The sequence below is a fragment of the Pagrus pagrus genome (genome assembly GCF_965226575.1).
Source record: "Pagrus pagrus genome assembly, chromosome: 13".
Taxonomy (NCBI): domain Eukaryota; kingdom Metazoa; phylum Chordata; class Actinopteri; order Spariformes; family Sparidae; genus Pagrus; species Pagrus pagrus.
Genome location: NC_140197.1, coordinates 18,566,088 through 18,582,135, shown reverse-complemented (window position 1 = coordinate 18,582,135; position 16,048 = coordinate 18,566,088). Strand labels below are relative to the sequence as shown.

Sequence of the window (16,048 nt, the reverse complement as noted above, 5' to 3'; positions counted from 1 at the left end):
TTGGTTGTTTGATTTAGGTATGAGGAGTGTGATTGGTTAGGGCTTGGTTGAAATATCAGAGTTATCCAATCAAACGCAGAGGAGGACGAAGGCGATGAGCGCTAGCCAATTACAGCCAGAGGAGGGCGGGTCTTAGAAAGAAGTAGTCGGTACATTCCTACCTAGAACCGTTTAAAGGCTTTTTGAGTTGTTGACTGAAGCTGTGAACGCTGTGTGCCGTTGAACGGGACCAAAGCGATGTGAAAACCAATAGTATTGCTACAACTATTTATCAGGTAAGTGTTGAAGTAGTCTGACAAGTCAAATATTTGTTATTTGTACGTTCAGAGTGCACACAAAGTCGCCTTAGCTAGCTAGCTAGCAGCATTAGCTTGGCTGACGAGAAAAACAACACCATGTCACCATGAACCGGTGGTTTTCTGAGTAAGTGTGACATGTGTGTTTTTTCTTCTCAGAGCTATAATTTGGGTTAACATCCTTGACTAGAAACGGTTAGTTATGTTGCTGCCAGTGATATACTATAGCCTGCATTTGACTACTTGTTTGTCCTGATTCAGTGTGGAGACACTGGAGTCTGTGGAGATAAGCAGCAGCCTGTGAACAGGTCAACTCTGCAAGTAATGTTTTCTCTCCATTATTTCTCCTCCAGGTATGAACAGGAAACGGGCTCTGATTTCTGACGCTTTCAAGGTGAAGAAAAGAATAAGAATTGGCACTGAGAAGTTTGGAGTCGTCAGTAATGGAGATGGTAGGTGTGGATGCTAATAACAGTTTGGGGAAATCTAATTTTAAAGATGTAAAATTCACTTTCATCTATTTCTTCACCTTTTAAGGACCAACTGACATCAAATCCACCCTCGAGTACCTCATGACACTGTTCCCCAGGAAGCTCTTCAATGATGCCTTACCCCAAATTGTTCTGAAGCACCAACTCTACAGCATACACCATGACAGGACTTTGGTGGACAAGGAGCTGGTAGGATGGCTCTTTAGTGTCAGAAAGATTATGTTTATCGGTCTAAAATGCAAAGATACAACCCACTTCCCTCCTTCTTGTCCACAGAATAAACTGCGTGAACGAGGAGAAGTGCTGATGTTCCAGCTCGGGTTTGATGCAGAAGCTTTTGGGCTGATTTTTGCTTCAGATTACAAGGCCAAAGTGTTGGCAGCCGAGGAGGGCAGAGCGACTCGAGCTACGGTGGAGAGGTTCTTGGAGAAAGTGTTGTCACCTTCCACAGATCTGAGCTTCAGCAAAGACAAGATGCTCAGGGAGTTCCTCTTCACGGACTCTGAGATAACGTACGAGAGACTGTTCTTTTTTTTTTACGTTTGCATTGTGAAATACTGTAGTTAAAACACCACACATTGGAGTTTCCCTACAAAGTGATTCATTGTTTAAAAAACGTCACACCTAGTAGTGCAGCCATGTAAGCCAGCGTTTTACTTCATACCAGCATGGTGTAGTTTCACTAAACATTGTAGAAACAAAATATAATCTGTTTTTCCTCATGTATTTGCAGCCTTTTATTTAAATTTACTGTGTTTTCTAACGATGCAGGCAGCTGGTTAAGTCAGGGGTCCTGACTGTGAGGGACGCAGGCAGCTGGTGGCTTTCCATTCCCAACTCTGGCAAATTCACAAAGTACTTTATACAAGGTGGGTGCAAAGAAGTCTGAACAATACTTTGCTTAAATTTCACGTGTAAATTTCTCACTTTAAAGGTTTCTGACAGCGGCTTGCTAATTGGGAAATGAGTGTTTGTTTCTAACCACCTCACCGCTTTTCCTGTCAGGTCGTAAAGCGGTGCTCGGCATGGTGAAGAAGTCCAAATATAGCGAAGTCTTAAAGGCAGAGCTGGAGGAGCGCAAAACAACTGTGCACGTGAAATTCCACATGAAATACCACATCCATGACATTGTTGGTGCAGAGCTGGTGGAGAGGTAATATTTGGTTGTGTACAGATTCTGAAAAAGGGTTGATGGTTTGAGGTTTTGAAGTAGGCCAGAGTTTGCCCATCTGTCAGATGAAAAGGTCAGGTACTTCATGCAGCTGCTGTCTTTTATGATCCTCTCAGTTCAGTAATTGAGGGGTTTTCTGTTACAACCAGGCTAGATGCTGACTCTCAGGTGTTGAAGTAGCTATGTGCTTGTGCTTGTCAAAACCTTCAAAAATCAGCGAGCCATCAAATAAAACATAGCCAGGATTTGTTTAAAATCTCACCTCAAGGAAGCATGAGCACATTTGAACTTTCATCCACCATTTAATCCTGACCAACTCAACATGTTAACTCATCTTGAATACTGAATAACACTTTTCTTTCTTCTCAGCATACCCACAACTTCAGGGACAATGTTACGATTTGTCGACTCCTGAACCACAGCAACACGACTGACTGATCCGTGCTCGATCGAAGACGGCGAGCGACTGAAGATGATGAATGCTTAAGATGTTCAAAGATTGTTATGTTTGTATGAGAACTGAAGAAATTAAGTTAAGATTTCAGATTTAGTTTTTGTGCCAAATGTATTATCTAATAAACCTTGTGGGTTTATGAATTGTCAATTAAATTGACATGACCTTGTCAGGTTTTGATTTATCTTGTAATAAAAGTATTTGAAATGTTTATTTTCCTCATATGTGAGTAATTACTTATGTGACTGACAACAATTAGACTCAAACTTGCCCAACTGTCATTAAAGACAAAGCTAGATTGTTGATTATGCCTCCGATAACCTTTGCTGGAGGCAATATAACCTGGTTAGATTTTGGTTTGACCTCACAAAAGACATTTTTGACTATTACTCAACAATTCAGATGCTAATTACAGCAACATTTGTTGATTGATGTGTTCAAGCTGTTAAATGCTGCTGGGCTGTGGATTTCTTTATGAAGGACTCGGCTCAGACTTTCTGTGACAGTCCAAAGGATGTGACTTTATGCACAAGTGCCTCGTCTCAGTGCCTCTCTCCGCTCTGCTAGCAGAGATCAACAGTAGCCAAGTTTAGTTTAGAAACAGAGTCTGCCATGGTTCCTGCATTCAGAGGCTATTTAACTCTCTGACCAATCTGTGTCAATTTACTTGATATATTTTAACCTGGCAACACTATAAATACAATCTGAGCCTCCTGATTCACCCTTCACTTCTTCATTTTCCCCCAGTGTAGTCTTGGCTTTATTTCACACTTGAACAAAGTAGATGTTACTCAATTGAGGTGATTCACAATACATCGAACAATACTGATATTTGATACCAAAATTGACACAACATTGAGGAAATAAAAAATAATAGAAGGCTTGTGTACTGTAAGTTAAGCACAACAGCACCAAATAAATGTACTTCAGAGCTACAGCATGTGGGCACTGCAGTGGTTTTTGTTGACTCACTGTAGACAGGAGAGCGGGAAAGCGCAGCTGGTACTGGTGCATCGATACTGCAGAAAACTAAAGGTCAAATTTGTACCTTAGCTTTGGGATTGTAGGTCGGTTCAGTTGCCATCCCAAAGCGTCAGAATTTGACGAGTGGGGAATGAGACGCAAAAAAACAACTTTTCGCACAAATATACCTTTAAGCCATTCGAAATATAAGAATCAATATTTTTGACCACTCCTCAATAGTATTTTCTCATTTCTGTGATGAAATAGGGGAAAACAGACAGTGTTGTCCAAAAGAGAGGCAGAATAGAGTCAGTTTTACTTGAATTTATTGGCTTTTTCAAAAAGTGACAATAGCTTTTATCCATAAAACTAAAGAGTCACAACATTGGCTTGAATTAAAGCACAGCTTGATGTCTGAATACAATACAGATGAGCAACATGTACTTAACCCCTGATCTAGTAGTTCAAATACATTTTGTAAATAGGCAAAAAATATAACTGTAGCATTCTAATCTTAGTTTTCAGTATATGTTGCACATACATGCTATCAGCATTAATTACAAAAAGCTAGGCATTGTAGGGAGATTAAGGTAGCGTTAACTGTAGAGGTAATAAACAAAAGGATATTCATAGTGTTAGTTTAACAATACAGTGAGTGAAGTGTAACTTCTGTGAAGAAAGATACAAAATAGTCAAATCACATGATTATAACAAAAAGATGAGTACACTGTATACTACACCATAACCGACAGTAGCTTTGTTACTGTAATTAGCAGGCTTTAATGCTCTTCTTAGTGACATTGCTTAGCCAGTAGTGATGCTATTAAAATCAAAATGTGCTGCACAAAAGGTTTCTGATAAATGCCCACAGAGCATTAAAGGTGCTCTTGTTCCCCGCCACCAAAACACCTAAACAGTTCTAATCCGATATCTAATAAAGTTTCAGCTTCACACTCCCTGGGCAGCTACACAGTCGAGACACTTCTAGGGGGAATATTGCAGAAAGAAAAATACCATGACAGGTCCGATTGGAGCCAAACACATAAAATACTGGATCATTTTGATTTCTAAGGGTGTAATAGCACTGTTGGTGTCGGAAGATCTGTTCCCAGTCTGTATTTTCAGTATGTCTCAGGCGTCATTCAATCCATGTGCTCTGACTGAAAACAACTATCTATTTTGAGGCAAAAAAGAACTTCACAGATGGTTACTTCAAGTTCCTCGTTGACAGTGCGATGACACATGACCAAAAAATGAAACTCAAAACTGATAAAATGCCATTGGTCATGGAGCTGAACGAACAGCGGCACACAAACGGCAAATTGTCAGCTGTATGTCGAAGGTTTAAAGGTGTGAGACAACAGAACAAACGCTCTTTTCTGCTAAAATACAGCACGTCTGCAGAACGCATTTGGCAATATTTCTTCCACTCAAAACGAACAATCAAGACTGTAAACAAAAAAAGGTGGACAAGCAGTGGAAGAACAAATGGAAAACAGTCCACGGTCCACTTTTTACAAAACATCCAATCTGTTTTAGAAGGCCTCGAGAATTTCATTTCACTTGTCTATACAGTATATGATGTTGGGTAAGAACTAGGGTCTATGATCTAACCCCTTCGCCTAAATCTGACCCCTATGTCAAAATTTTCATGGAAACAGTTGGTAGAACTGCTGTAGCTACACATATGGAAGGAAAGAATCTGAAGTACATTGTATTTGTGTGTATACTGGTGTGTTTCTCCTGTGATCGTTAGCCACCCTCATCACTAGCGGTCATGTTCCCCTGTAACCATTCCAGTGGAGGAAGTCTTAGAGGAGAGAGCACTTCTTCCCCTTCTTCTTGACTGGTGGAGGGCAGAGGACGGCCCGGATGGCCTCGTCGAACACAGTTTTAAGGCCACGCTGAGTCAGGGCTGAGCACTCCAGGTACTTGACGGAACCTGAGGAAACAGAAATATTTGTCTTCTTTAAATATATTGCACAAAAAAAGAGAATAATGCTAGATATAAACTCAAGTTGACAAGTGTTGTTACCAATCTCTTTGGCCATCGCCAGTCCTTGGGGATATGTAATTGGGGAGAGTTTCTTCTCCTTCAGCTTCTCAATGGTGTCCTTGTCATCTCTAAGATCCAGCTTGGTACCCACCAGGATGATAGGAGTGTTGGGACAATGGTGTCTCACCTCTGGATACCACTGCAGGAAGACCACAACCCTGAGAAGTTAGGAGTTTAACTTTCCAAGCATGTCTATCCCAGTTTTTACACCAACGCTAGCACATGTACACAGATTTTCTTTAAGCACAGGTAGACCTGCTAGAAATGTGCAATTCATTCTTTTCCTTATACATGGTTGCTTTTCTGTTTTCTTTTGTCACATGTCACAAACATACGGTGGCCAATTTGACAACACATGAACAGCATTTAGGAAACGTGCTGCAAATCCCACAACACACTACAGTGAAATCAACAGAATTTGTAGTGATTAACACGGCAGTCAGTTCACAGCATGATCATAAACAATGACACACGGACCTGACTTCAATAACTTCATGAGTCACAAACTCTAGCAACAAATGATGTATTTGCAGCGTGTTTCCAAAATGCTGCACATGTTGCAAATTGATGACGTTTTCTTAACTTGCTTTCATATTGTCTATTTGCATTTTCAGTTTTGATGCGTTTGCCTTTTCTTTCTATATCTTTTACTTCAGTCACATCTTTCAAACTCAAACTAAACTGAACCATGTTCAAGCGTTGCTTTAAAAGAGATGAATGGAAAAACTATTTTGTGCCAACTTCCTTAACTTCAACGCACAGCATAGCATTGCGCTAGAAAAGGGGCATAAAGTAGCATGTCCAACTGTGCCATGTTTCCATCACTGCTGAAGCTGATAAACACACGTGACTACTGCAGAGTTGTTTGACCCAAAAATCAATGGCAATCGTACCCTTTCCCACATTGATAATCTTGCTGCATTTCGATCCGCTCAATCTAACCGAAATGTGGCATTCATAATTTATTGTGAGCTAATGGACAGTGTGCAGATAATGCTCTGCTGGCATATTCCTCATCTGCAATCATCATCATCTCATTGAGTCGATAAAGATTTCATCTCCACAAAGTTGCCTCATGTTGCCCTGAGCTGCAGGGGTATGTGAGCAGGGATCTGGACCGAAAGCAGCCCTGCATTAAAACACTGCAGAAGCATACGTTGGTGGAGCGTGATGTTTAAGGTACCGATGAGATGATGAAATGTGGTCCAGGAAGTCCAGTTAGAATAACAGACTCATATGTTTAAAGGATAAGCAGATGCCAAAACCATTATATGTAAGGTGACAGACAGGATTTTAAAACTCAATGTCAGCACGGCTGCAACCATTTACATTTTTTGTCATCACAAGATAAGTAGTCGAAATATGGAGTAATTGTTACGACCACAAAGATGTTTATGTTGAATGTTTATATACTGAGATGGGTCACACAGATTTTTATATTGTAGGCTAGTTTGATTTTTAAAGGGGTTTCTAAAAAAAAAAGAGGGAATTTAGATTTATCTGACTTTGTGTATTAATTGATAAAAAAGTAGCCCACAAAATCTGATAAAAAGGTTTTAACTGCAGATTCTCCAAACCACAGTAAATGTGTTTCATCCCGCCCCTCCAGACATACAGATGCAAAAAACAAATAAAACAACTACTACTACTTTTTAAACAAAAGTGGACTTCTGCTGTGGTGTGGATAAACACTCAATCTTGACAGTGAGATCATACAAGTTAAGGTGATAATAACTGCACTTAGATTTGAAACCAGTAATTAAATGTACAGGTGAAAATAAAAGTCTACAGTCATCCCCGGAGAAAAATCATCATGCTCTGTCATAAAACTGATCCACGCAGATGACTTTACAGTCTCTACACTCACCTTGGCACGGACGTTTTCGAACGAGGCAGGACTCACAAGCGAAAAGCAGATGAGAAACACATCCTGGTGAGAAAAGGAAAACAATGCAATCAGAGCCCGTAACTAAAGCTTCCTGTTGACAACAGTACAAACTCTTGTGCTCACGTCGTACAAAGGTGTGGTGTTTTTCTTTCCCTCTAACTTCCTTATTCACTCTTGGTAGCCAAACTTTCCAAATGGATTGTGTAAGGGCACCACTGACATCAAAAAGACCACAATGGGTGAAGTAAAACACAGCATTGTCTGTTTTTATCATCATACCGTCTGTGGGTATGAAAGTGGGCGGAGTCTGTCGTAGTCTTCTTGTCCCGCTGTATCCCAAAGGCCCAGGTTGACCGGCTTCCCGTCCACCATTACATTGGCGGAGTAGTTGTCGAACCTGACAGACGAGACAATGCGGAAAATGAGCTAAACCTATCAGGATAGATATAAACTAATAAAATATTAATACTGGAATAAAATGTGACAGGAAGAAACACGAAACTGAAGTCTTAAAATGGAAAACAAGTTCTTAATTGATCCGTTTTGCCTCTTCAGCTCTCTTGAGAATGACTCATCGCTTATTCAATCTGGCTCTTCTAAACCCAAATCTGGTTTATCTGCCTACTGAGCCATTTCCATGCCAGTGATACAGATCAACACGGCTTACATGGCTGCTCTACAATTAGACAATACCCCCATTATCATATTCCAGGAATCTTTCTTTTTTAAACATTTGGTTGCAGATCACAGCAGTGATTGTAACCTGTTCCACAACATATTGCATTTTCATCTAAAAAAGCAGCTGACGGGCAAGATGCCACCTTAATTATGCAGTGGCTTTACAGGGAAAAAGGGTGGGGACTCATGATGGGTGGCCAGTGTTGATAGACTTCTAGTCTTGCATAAATAAATAAACAAATACAGGCTGCAGTCTCATATACTCACACTGTGGGGATGTACTCTCCAGGAAAGGCATTGGTGGTGTAGCTGATGAGCAGGCAGGTCTTACCCACAGCTCTGGAGGGAAGAAGGAGAGGAAAAATGACTTGGTGTTTATATTTTACTGTTGATAAACAGTAATGGACCATAGTTCCGTCATCAATACCCCCTTCTGGGAATTATTTGATACGACTTCCTCTTTTGTATAACTGCACTCGTAAGCACCTACGAAGGGCTGCAACTAATGATTACTTTCTTTTCATTTTAAGCAATTTCTTTAGTCGATGTCAGCTGCCTTAACAATCAGTCGTCAGTTAATCATTAACAGGCGTCATATAGGGAAAACATTCAACATTGTTCTGTTAGAAAACTGTTTTAACCAAGCGGTTATGTGTTGAAGGAACAGATTAAGTAGATACCAAGTTTCTTGAATGATACTAAACTGAAAAGCACAAAATATCAGTGGCTATTCATTAACTAGTCCAACAAAATCTAACACAAATTAAGGCTACTACTATATTGTACAAATATCAGTTTGTACAAGTGCCTTTTTGTATTTTCTAAATTAAAAATCAAATGTATTTAAACTAACAAATTACTTTTTCATGTATGTGTGCCCGTCTCCATTGTCGATTGCTACATTTCTAAATGTTAAAGATTAAATTCAGTAACAGTAACAGTAATTACTGTCATAAAGGAACAAGGAAACCAGAAAATATTCACATTTGGGAAGCTGGGAAAAAATTCTTCCGTCTTTCTTTTCTTTAAGAAATTACTCAAACGAGTAATAGATTATCCAAATAGTTGGTGAATAGTTGACAACTACTTCATTTATCAGTGCGGCTCCAATTTTCATTATTAATTTATCTGACATAATTTTCTTAGTTATGCAGCTGGTCAACAAAAAAATCAGAAAGTTCCCCAAGATGAGATATTCATGGTCCTCTTTTGAGGTGAACTATGGTCCAAAACCAAGGTAAAGGGTTGCATGATATGGTAATAAATAGAAATGATCATATTATTGTGACAGATATTGCAATATGATTCAGGAATTAGTGGGAATGGTCAGTTAAGCATCACAATTTTCCATTTTCACTGACGAATCTATTAAAAACATGATGACTTTGCATTTATTGGGGTTTGTCTATGTTTTCTTACATCTGGAGAACGAGATGTGTAGAGCAGAGCATCTCTGCAGCACTACAATGCTTCATTATGATGCTGATCTGTCACATATTTTACCTTTAAGAAAAAAATTGCACAATTCTAGCTATGGATATTGCGATATTTTGATTATTTAGTATTGTATGTAGTATCTAGCTTGTTATCATAATAACACGAAGAAGGCACACGATATCCACTTTTAAGAAATGATCGTTACCTTTAATAATAAAATCTCAGGATTTCTGTCGGTCTGCTAACTGAATCAATGGACTCAGCTCTACTCAGGCCTCCAGGACAAAAACAGATGCTTAAATGCCCCCTGATCTTCCTTTACTTTGGGGGAAACAAGGTTAAATGTTGCATTTTAGTGCACACAAGCTCACTAGAGGAGGCCTAGTTTACACATATTGAACTTCAATCTTGTGCTCTTTCTTATGAAGCCCTGCCTACTGCAAGGTCCCCCTCTTTAAAACCGAAAATAATAAATTAAACACAGCCACAGGCCCTTGGATGACTGTGCTGCTGCGGTATCCACCACACCCTGAACAAGAGGTTAGGAGGGCATTTTCCTCCCATACATATTGTGACACACATGAAAGTCGGTGAGGGCTGACCGATCTGTAGCTGCTCGGGACGAATCCTTCACAGAAAACATGCCGCATGTTGTCACATAACTGCGCATTACACAGCAAACTCAGGTTAACACCCACGAAACGACGAACACAAACAAAGCGCACAACTATTCAAATGACTCAGTTTGTAAGTCAATGTTGCCTAAGTGGAGTTTAACGTGTGGTGAAGAGGGACAGGAGAGCTGCCCGGTGAGGTCCGAGGAAAACACTGTAACCGGGATGATTTAGCGTCAGGTCAAAGATTAGCCAACCGCTTGCATGCTGGCTGTTTTGTAGTTTGCTATATGACTAATGTGATAAATGATTAATGGCGAATTATTCACATAAGCAAAAAAAAAAAAAAAAGAAGAAGTTAACTATAAACAACACACCGGTAAACAGGTAGTTAAAGTTAAAGCTCGGCAGCTAACTTTACCCGTGAGGGGAAAAAATCTAGCAAACAGCTTTAATGTTAGCTAATGTGGTGACGGCTAAGTTTTAAGCTAACTCGGTTATTTAAGTTTAACGTTCAGTGGGAGGCAGAAACTTAAAAAGTCAGCTCGGTTTAATAAACTCACCCGTCTCCGACAACGACACACTTTATGGCCTGCATTGCGCCGCAGCTAGAGGAATGCTAAGTTAGCCCGGGAGTCAGCTAACGTTAGCTCACAAGTCTCTTTTCCTTTGTCCCGCTTTGCTCGCCGGTGAAATGTCCCAACAGCGTTTCTCTGCCGGCCTTGGATGGTACAGCGGAGGTCCCGGGGTGTCGAGCAGCGTGTGGGGGGACTTACAGGAACTTATCTGGCACTTTAACACAAGTTTACTCAGAGATTCCCTCGCAACATTCCCATGCTTTCGTGGGCTGATCTAGAAGCTATGAAGCAAAACAGCGGCCACCACCCCTGAGGAGAAAAAAAATGAAGTTAGCCACCACCACCAGATGGTGCATCCGGTGCGCTGGGTCGATACGCCCACACAAACTTTCAGAGGGCTGAGACAAACAGCTGGCAATCCAGCGGGGTTTTCTGAATTCAAACTCTGTAATCAGACGACATGTGTCGGGAAGTTAGTGTTAATTTAAGATTTTTTTTTTTACTTTACACCTTTAATGAATTAATAGAAAATACAGAGTAAGGCGGACGATTTAGAGTGTTACACCGATTGAGGAAATGGGTGTTTGATACAGGGATTTGTTCCCTGAGCGCTGTCTCACAGGTTCTGCACTCCAGGAAACACTCATGTAAAACAGTCTCAATTTCAGTGCCATAGATTGAAACATAAAAAAGCAGAAAGAAGAAAGACTGAGCAGACAATCCAACTACAAGATGAAGGCATTTAGCGCTAGAATATAGGCGAGCCAACTAATTGAGTCATTGATTTGCAGACAATTAATCATGGGTAAAAACGCTGTTCTCACAGGAAAATTAGGTCCCCAGAACAGCTAGGGTCCGCCAAATATACAGTGGGTATAATATAAGTAAAACAGTATGAAATTGTGTTGTCCTTTAAGATCAGTTTGTTAATTCAGTTTAGTCAGACATGACAACGAATAAAGTTGGTTTATTTAGATTGTTTAGGCGTGAAAAATCAGTCAATGAAGAACTTTCTCCTCAAATTAAAATTTTCTTCCTCAAAACTACATATTGTACCCTAAATGAAGAAATTACTCAAGTGTTATGGACACAGTTATTAACAATTTCATTATGGCAACATAAAAGAAGGCTGTTGAAGCTCATAATATGCTTTTAAATTTATTTTTTGGGAGCTACTTTAAACATATATTTTAATACATTATACTTACATTATATGTGTACAGTATATTTTTTATAAAGGTATTGTTTTGATTTGTATTTCTTTATTTTTTGTAAATCTGCCTGAGAGTCTGAAGTCAGGGTAAAATAGCTCCTGTGAGATTTCAACTTCCGGGTGTGTCACACCGTCATGAGCCCTCCCTTCATTGACCATAACAGGACTCGGTAGAGAAGCTGTCGGGGTGGAGCAGCTCTGCCAGCACAAGCAGACGATTTAAAAATGGAGCTCGGCGTCAGTCAGCGATAGAAATATGAACTGTCACACATCAGGAGTCACTGAACTCACCTGCTCACAGTTACCTTAGCAACAGCCGGGCACACTTCGCCTGTATGGCGGGTCTGTCTTATTTAGTGCTCCGATTTTCGGGCTCCGCTGGTCGGACTTACGGAGTGTTTTCCAAAGGCTTGACGAGGACTTTGTTGATATTTTTTGATCTCGCATGGCGTCTGCGAATCAGATTCCCTTACATCTACCTCGTCGCTTCGATGATGTTTAATGTCAGATTACAGGTAATCATGCATTAATTATTAAATATAACAAGGCAGCTAGCCGTTAGATTGTCAGTTACCAGATTGCTAACGTAAATAAGGCATCAGCTGTTGGGGAAAGGCCCTTTATGTTGAGTTACATATAAACATGATGCTGCCTGAAGTCATGTTTTGTTTTTAACACCATTTTGAAGCAGTTGCCAGTTTATTAGGTACACCAAGCTAAAAACTAATGATGCCCAACACAGTCCTGCTGACTGAACTGAATGATGAGTTAGCTGGCTGCAGTGTGTGGTGCTGTTAAGGTCCAGTGTGTAGGATTTAGGGGCACACATGTAGTATAAAATTGTATATTCAACTAAAACTAAAGATTTTTATGTTTTTGTTACCTTATTATCAGCCTTTTTATATCTACAGAGGCATGTTTCTTCAGTAGCCCACAAACAAACCAAAAACTGGCTCTCCAGAGAGGCTTTTGAGTTTTTTCGCATCGTAGAGGACACCGGGTTAATCCTCTGACCCTCTCGAGGGGTATTCAGTTGGTTAGACTAACACCTGCAAGCAGTGGAAGTTAAATTGTAAACAATGTAAGCAAATGAAAGTTTCAGCTGAATTTAAAGAGCAGCAATTAAAGATGTCTGTTGCCATTTCAGAAGTAAATATTGTCAGTTGACGTCGTAATGTTATGTTTATGATCAACAAAGTGACTAACTGACTACTTACAGTTCAACAGCATCCCAGAATGAACCCAGTACCTAATAAATTGGCTGCTGATTTAAACATGAGGATCAATGACCTGTTATTTTTATGCTCGTCATTGCTGTTATAGATATCTGTCTCATCCAATCATTTTGCATGTCCTAACAGCCTCCTCGTGTCTTTACAGGTCCACATTGAAATCCACTGAATCTTCAATGCCTGCATTTGGACTTTTGATTTCGAGCACTGCCGTGTTTCAGCCCTCTTAAAAAAAAAAAACAATCTGTCCAACACTGCACAGCGATGTGGAGGAAGAGGACACGTGATTCTGCGAACTGGCGTGACGATGCCACAAAGTGACACGGCTGGTCGTCGCGGTCAGCCCTCGTCACATGAGACCAGTGCCTTTGCAGGGGAAAGGACGGCAGCGGTGTCTGCAGAACTGAGCCGGGGGTGAGCAGTGAAGTGTGAAAGGAGGGGGAAACATGCCTGATGTTTACCCTTTTAAGTTGCCACCTGAGATTCAGGATCCGCTCGTGAGGATTGTGCCGGATGAAGGGTTGATCTCGACACTGCCCTCTCTCTGGATATGAAGGACTCTGGCGTGAGAGCAGATGATTGTTACTGTAGCTACTCTTTGCTGTCTGACGTGTGTTTCTGAGGGGTTCAGTGTAAACATCTCACTTTAAGTTAAAAAAGCAAAATATCTACATCGCATGACACAAACAGGCATGGTGCCGACACTTTAATCGAGGTTGGGGCTAGCTGTATAAATGGTACGTGGTCTTTCAGCAGAGGTTTCGTTGTGGGATGACAACACAGCTGCCACGCCTGTCCTACTGGAAATGTACAATGTGTTAATAAGTGCAGTCTCTGAGGGAATCACTGCATGTCTTCTTTGTGTTTGTACGCACACGTCGTCACACTCATCGTTGTGTTTCTACATATCTGTGGCACTTAGGAAAAAGGCGTCGTTGGTGAAAAAATGTTACATGAAAAATGTTTTTTAGCTGCATTTGTCACAAGTTTTCATTTCTGTGAAAAATGTATGTGCAGGGTTGTGAAGTCACAGAAGTGGGGGTAAGGATGATTGAATGTGGGAAGGAATAAATGAATGAAATCACCATTTTAAGCCTTTTCTGTCATTCTTACAATAATCAGTTTCCATCATTATGTTGATATTATATATAGTTATATGATATGAGACTATAAATTGTCTTAGATTTTGGCTATCGTTATATCAAAGTGTCATCTTTTCCTGGTTTTAAGACCGCATTACAGCGAAGTGATGTGATTTTCTAAACTTACTACTTCTAATACTTGCCTTAACCCTCTAAATGAGTCATTATGTCAACATCAATTTTGATTATCAAAAATCTCCTTTTGTTTATATTTTGTGAAAGTACCAATAGTCATCCCTACAATATTGTAATAATATCAGTATTGAGGTATTTGGTCAAAAATATCGTGATATTTGATTTTGTTGTCAAGTCTTTGCATTTTTGAATTCTTTTGAGGAGATTTCAAAATATTAAGATATATTTCGTATCACCATATATCCTAAAAACATTGCAATATTATTTTCAGGCCTTATTTTCTAGGTTTGCTAAACTGCTTTGCTAGTTTATTCCTTTAGTTTCACACATTTTGGCACATTTATAAGGGTATTTTAAAGACAAGGCATAAAGTTTTTTAAAAACAATATTTTTTACTAATATTTTTCCATTTATACATGCAGTCCCTCTTACATTATATGTCTTTTAACAACATAGAAGCAGGAAAATGTGGCAAACACCCCTCCCTTCAACTACATTTTCTACTTGGGGCAACTGTGGCTCAGGAGGTAGAGCAGTCGTCCACCAATCTGAGGGTCGGGGTTTGATTCCTGCCCCCTGCAGTTACATGTTGAAGTGTCCTTGGGGAAGATGCTAAACCCCAGTCTGCTCCTGATGGCTTTTTCCATCAGTGCATGAGTCTGTATGAATGGTTATTGCTCCTGATGAGCCTTGTGTGGCAGCCTCTGCCACCAGTGTATGAACGTGTATGATGATGACTTGTGTTATAAAGCACTTTGAGTGGTCGCTGAGACTAGAGACGCTCCATACAGTCCATTTACTTTAAATGTCACAATAGACGCATAGAGGAACAAAAAACAAGAAGCAAGTTTACAAAATAAATACAACTCTCTCAAACTGTATATTAATTGTTCTAATCCCTTTTACTTACTCGCCATATTTTTTAATCCAAACAACAATGTTTTTATTATGTTTTTTTAATCTTCATATCAGGCAAGTTAATTTGCTCTGCTGATAGTGAATCAGAGTGTTAGACTGAAACAAATTATTATTTCACTTATTATTTTAGCTGGAGTGTGGAGGATGAGTTCAGGGGTCTCACAGCCTGAGGAAAGAAGCTGCTCTGTAGTCTGGTGGTACGGCAGCTGATACTTCTGTTTCTCTTGTCAGACGTCAGCAGGTTGAACAGACAGTGCTGGGGTTTTGCCGTCTTTTGACCTCACTTCAAGGCAACACTGATGCTTGGTAGATGGGTACCAATGATGTTCTGGGCGGTGTTAATCACCCGCTGCAGAGCCTTCCTGTCCTGAATAAGAAGAATAAGAGCTCCTGGAGACTCATTACATCTAAAACAGATTACAGAAATCATCATCCATGTTATATTGAAGCACACATAATTAGTTTCCCTCCAAAAAGTCCAACTTCCAAGCTTCAATTTACGGCTCTCTTAGAAAACGGTGTCTTAAATGTCTGTAACTGCCTTCACTGACCTTTTCATGTCACCTCCCTTGACACACCCACAGACTGCTATGGCACTAACTCTCCACATTAAAAATATAAAGTCATCCGTAAGAGCATTGCACAGGTGCAACTGGACTGGACTGAATTTGAGATTAATCAACCCAGATACATCAGGACTACTTCCTCTTGTAGTACCACATGTGTCCACACGGGGGAAGCAGCCTATCACAGTGCTGGATACACCTCCTCTGTGTTGAAAA

General features: G+C 40.1%; 3 protein-coding genes across 3 annotated transcripts; 2 read left to right on the top strand and 1 right to left on the bottom strand.

Moving 5' to 3' along the window:
- Nucleotides 1–137: 137 nt before the first annotated feature.
- LOC311267360 (inactive serine/threonine-protein kinase 19-like) lies at nucleotides 138–2,623 on the top strand. The gene is made up of 7 exons (XM_084370411.1): nucleotides 138–275; nucleotides 650–748; nucleotides 834–976; nucleotides 1,064–1,299; nucleotides 1,559–1,656; nucleotides 1,793–1,940; nucleotides 2,328–2,623. Exons 2-7 carry the CDS (start codon nucleotides 652–654, stop codon nucleotides 2,371–2,373), a joined length of 768 nt encoding a protein of 255 aa, XP_084226537.1. The 5' UTR covers nucleotides 138–275; nucleotides 650–651; the 3' UTR covers nucleotides 2,374–2,623.
- Nucleotides 2,624–3,684: 1,061 nt separating this feature from the next.
- On the bottom strand, nucleotides 3,685–10,965 carry rac1b (Rac family small GTPase 1b). The gene is made up of 6 exons (XM_084370495.1): nucleotides 10,612–10,965; nucleotides 8,265–8,336; nucleotides 7,599–7,716; nucleotides 7,299–7,361; nucleotides 5,411–5,570; nucleotides 3,685–5,317 (listed from the first exon to the last, which is right to left on the bottom strand). The coding sequence occupies exons 1-6, from the start codon at nucleotides 10,644–10,646 to the stop codon at nucleotides 5,187–5,189; spliced, it is 579 nt and encodes a 192-aa protein (XP_084226621.1). The 5' UTR covers nucleotides 10,647–10,965; the 3' UTR covers nucleotides 3,685–5,186.
- Nucleotides 10,966–11,983: 1,018 nt separating this feature from the next.
- Nucleotides 11,984–14,158, top strand: smim10l3 (small integral membrane protein 10 like 3). The gene is made up of 2 exons (XM_084370599.1): nucleotides 11,984–12,354; nucleotides 13,220–14,158. The coding sequence occupies exons 1-2, from the start codon at nucleotides 12,175–12,177 to the stop codon at nucleotides 13,238–13,240; spliced, it is 201 nt and encodes a 66-aa protein (XP_084226725.1). The 5' UTR covers nucleotides 11,984–12,174; the 3' UTR covers nucleotides 13,241–14,158.
- The last annotated feature ends 1,890 nt before the right edge of the window (nucleotides 14,159–16,048 follow it).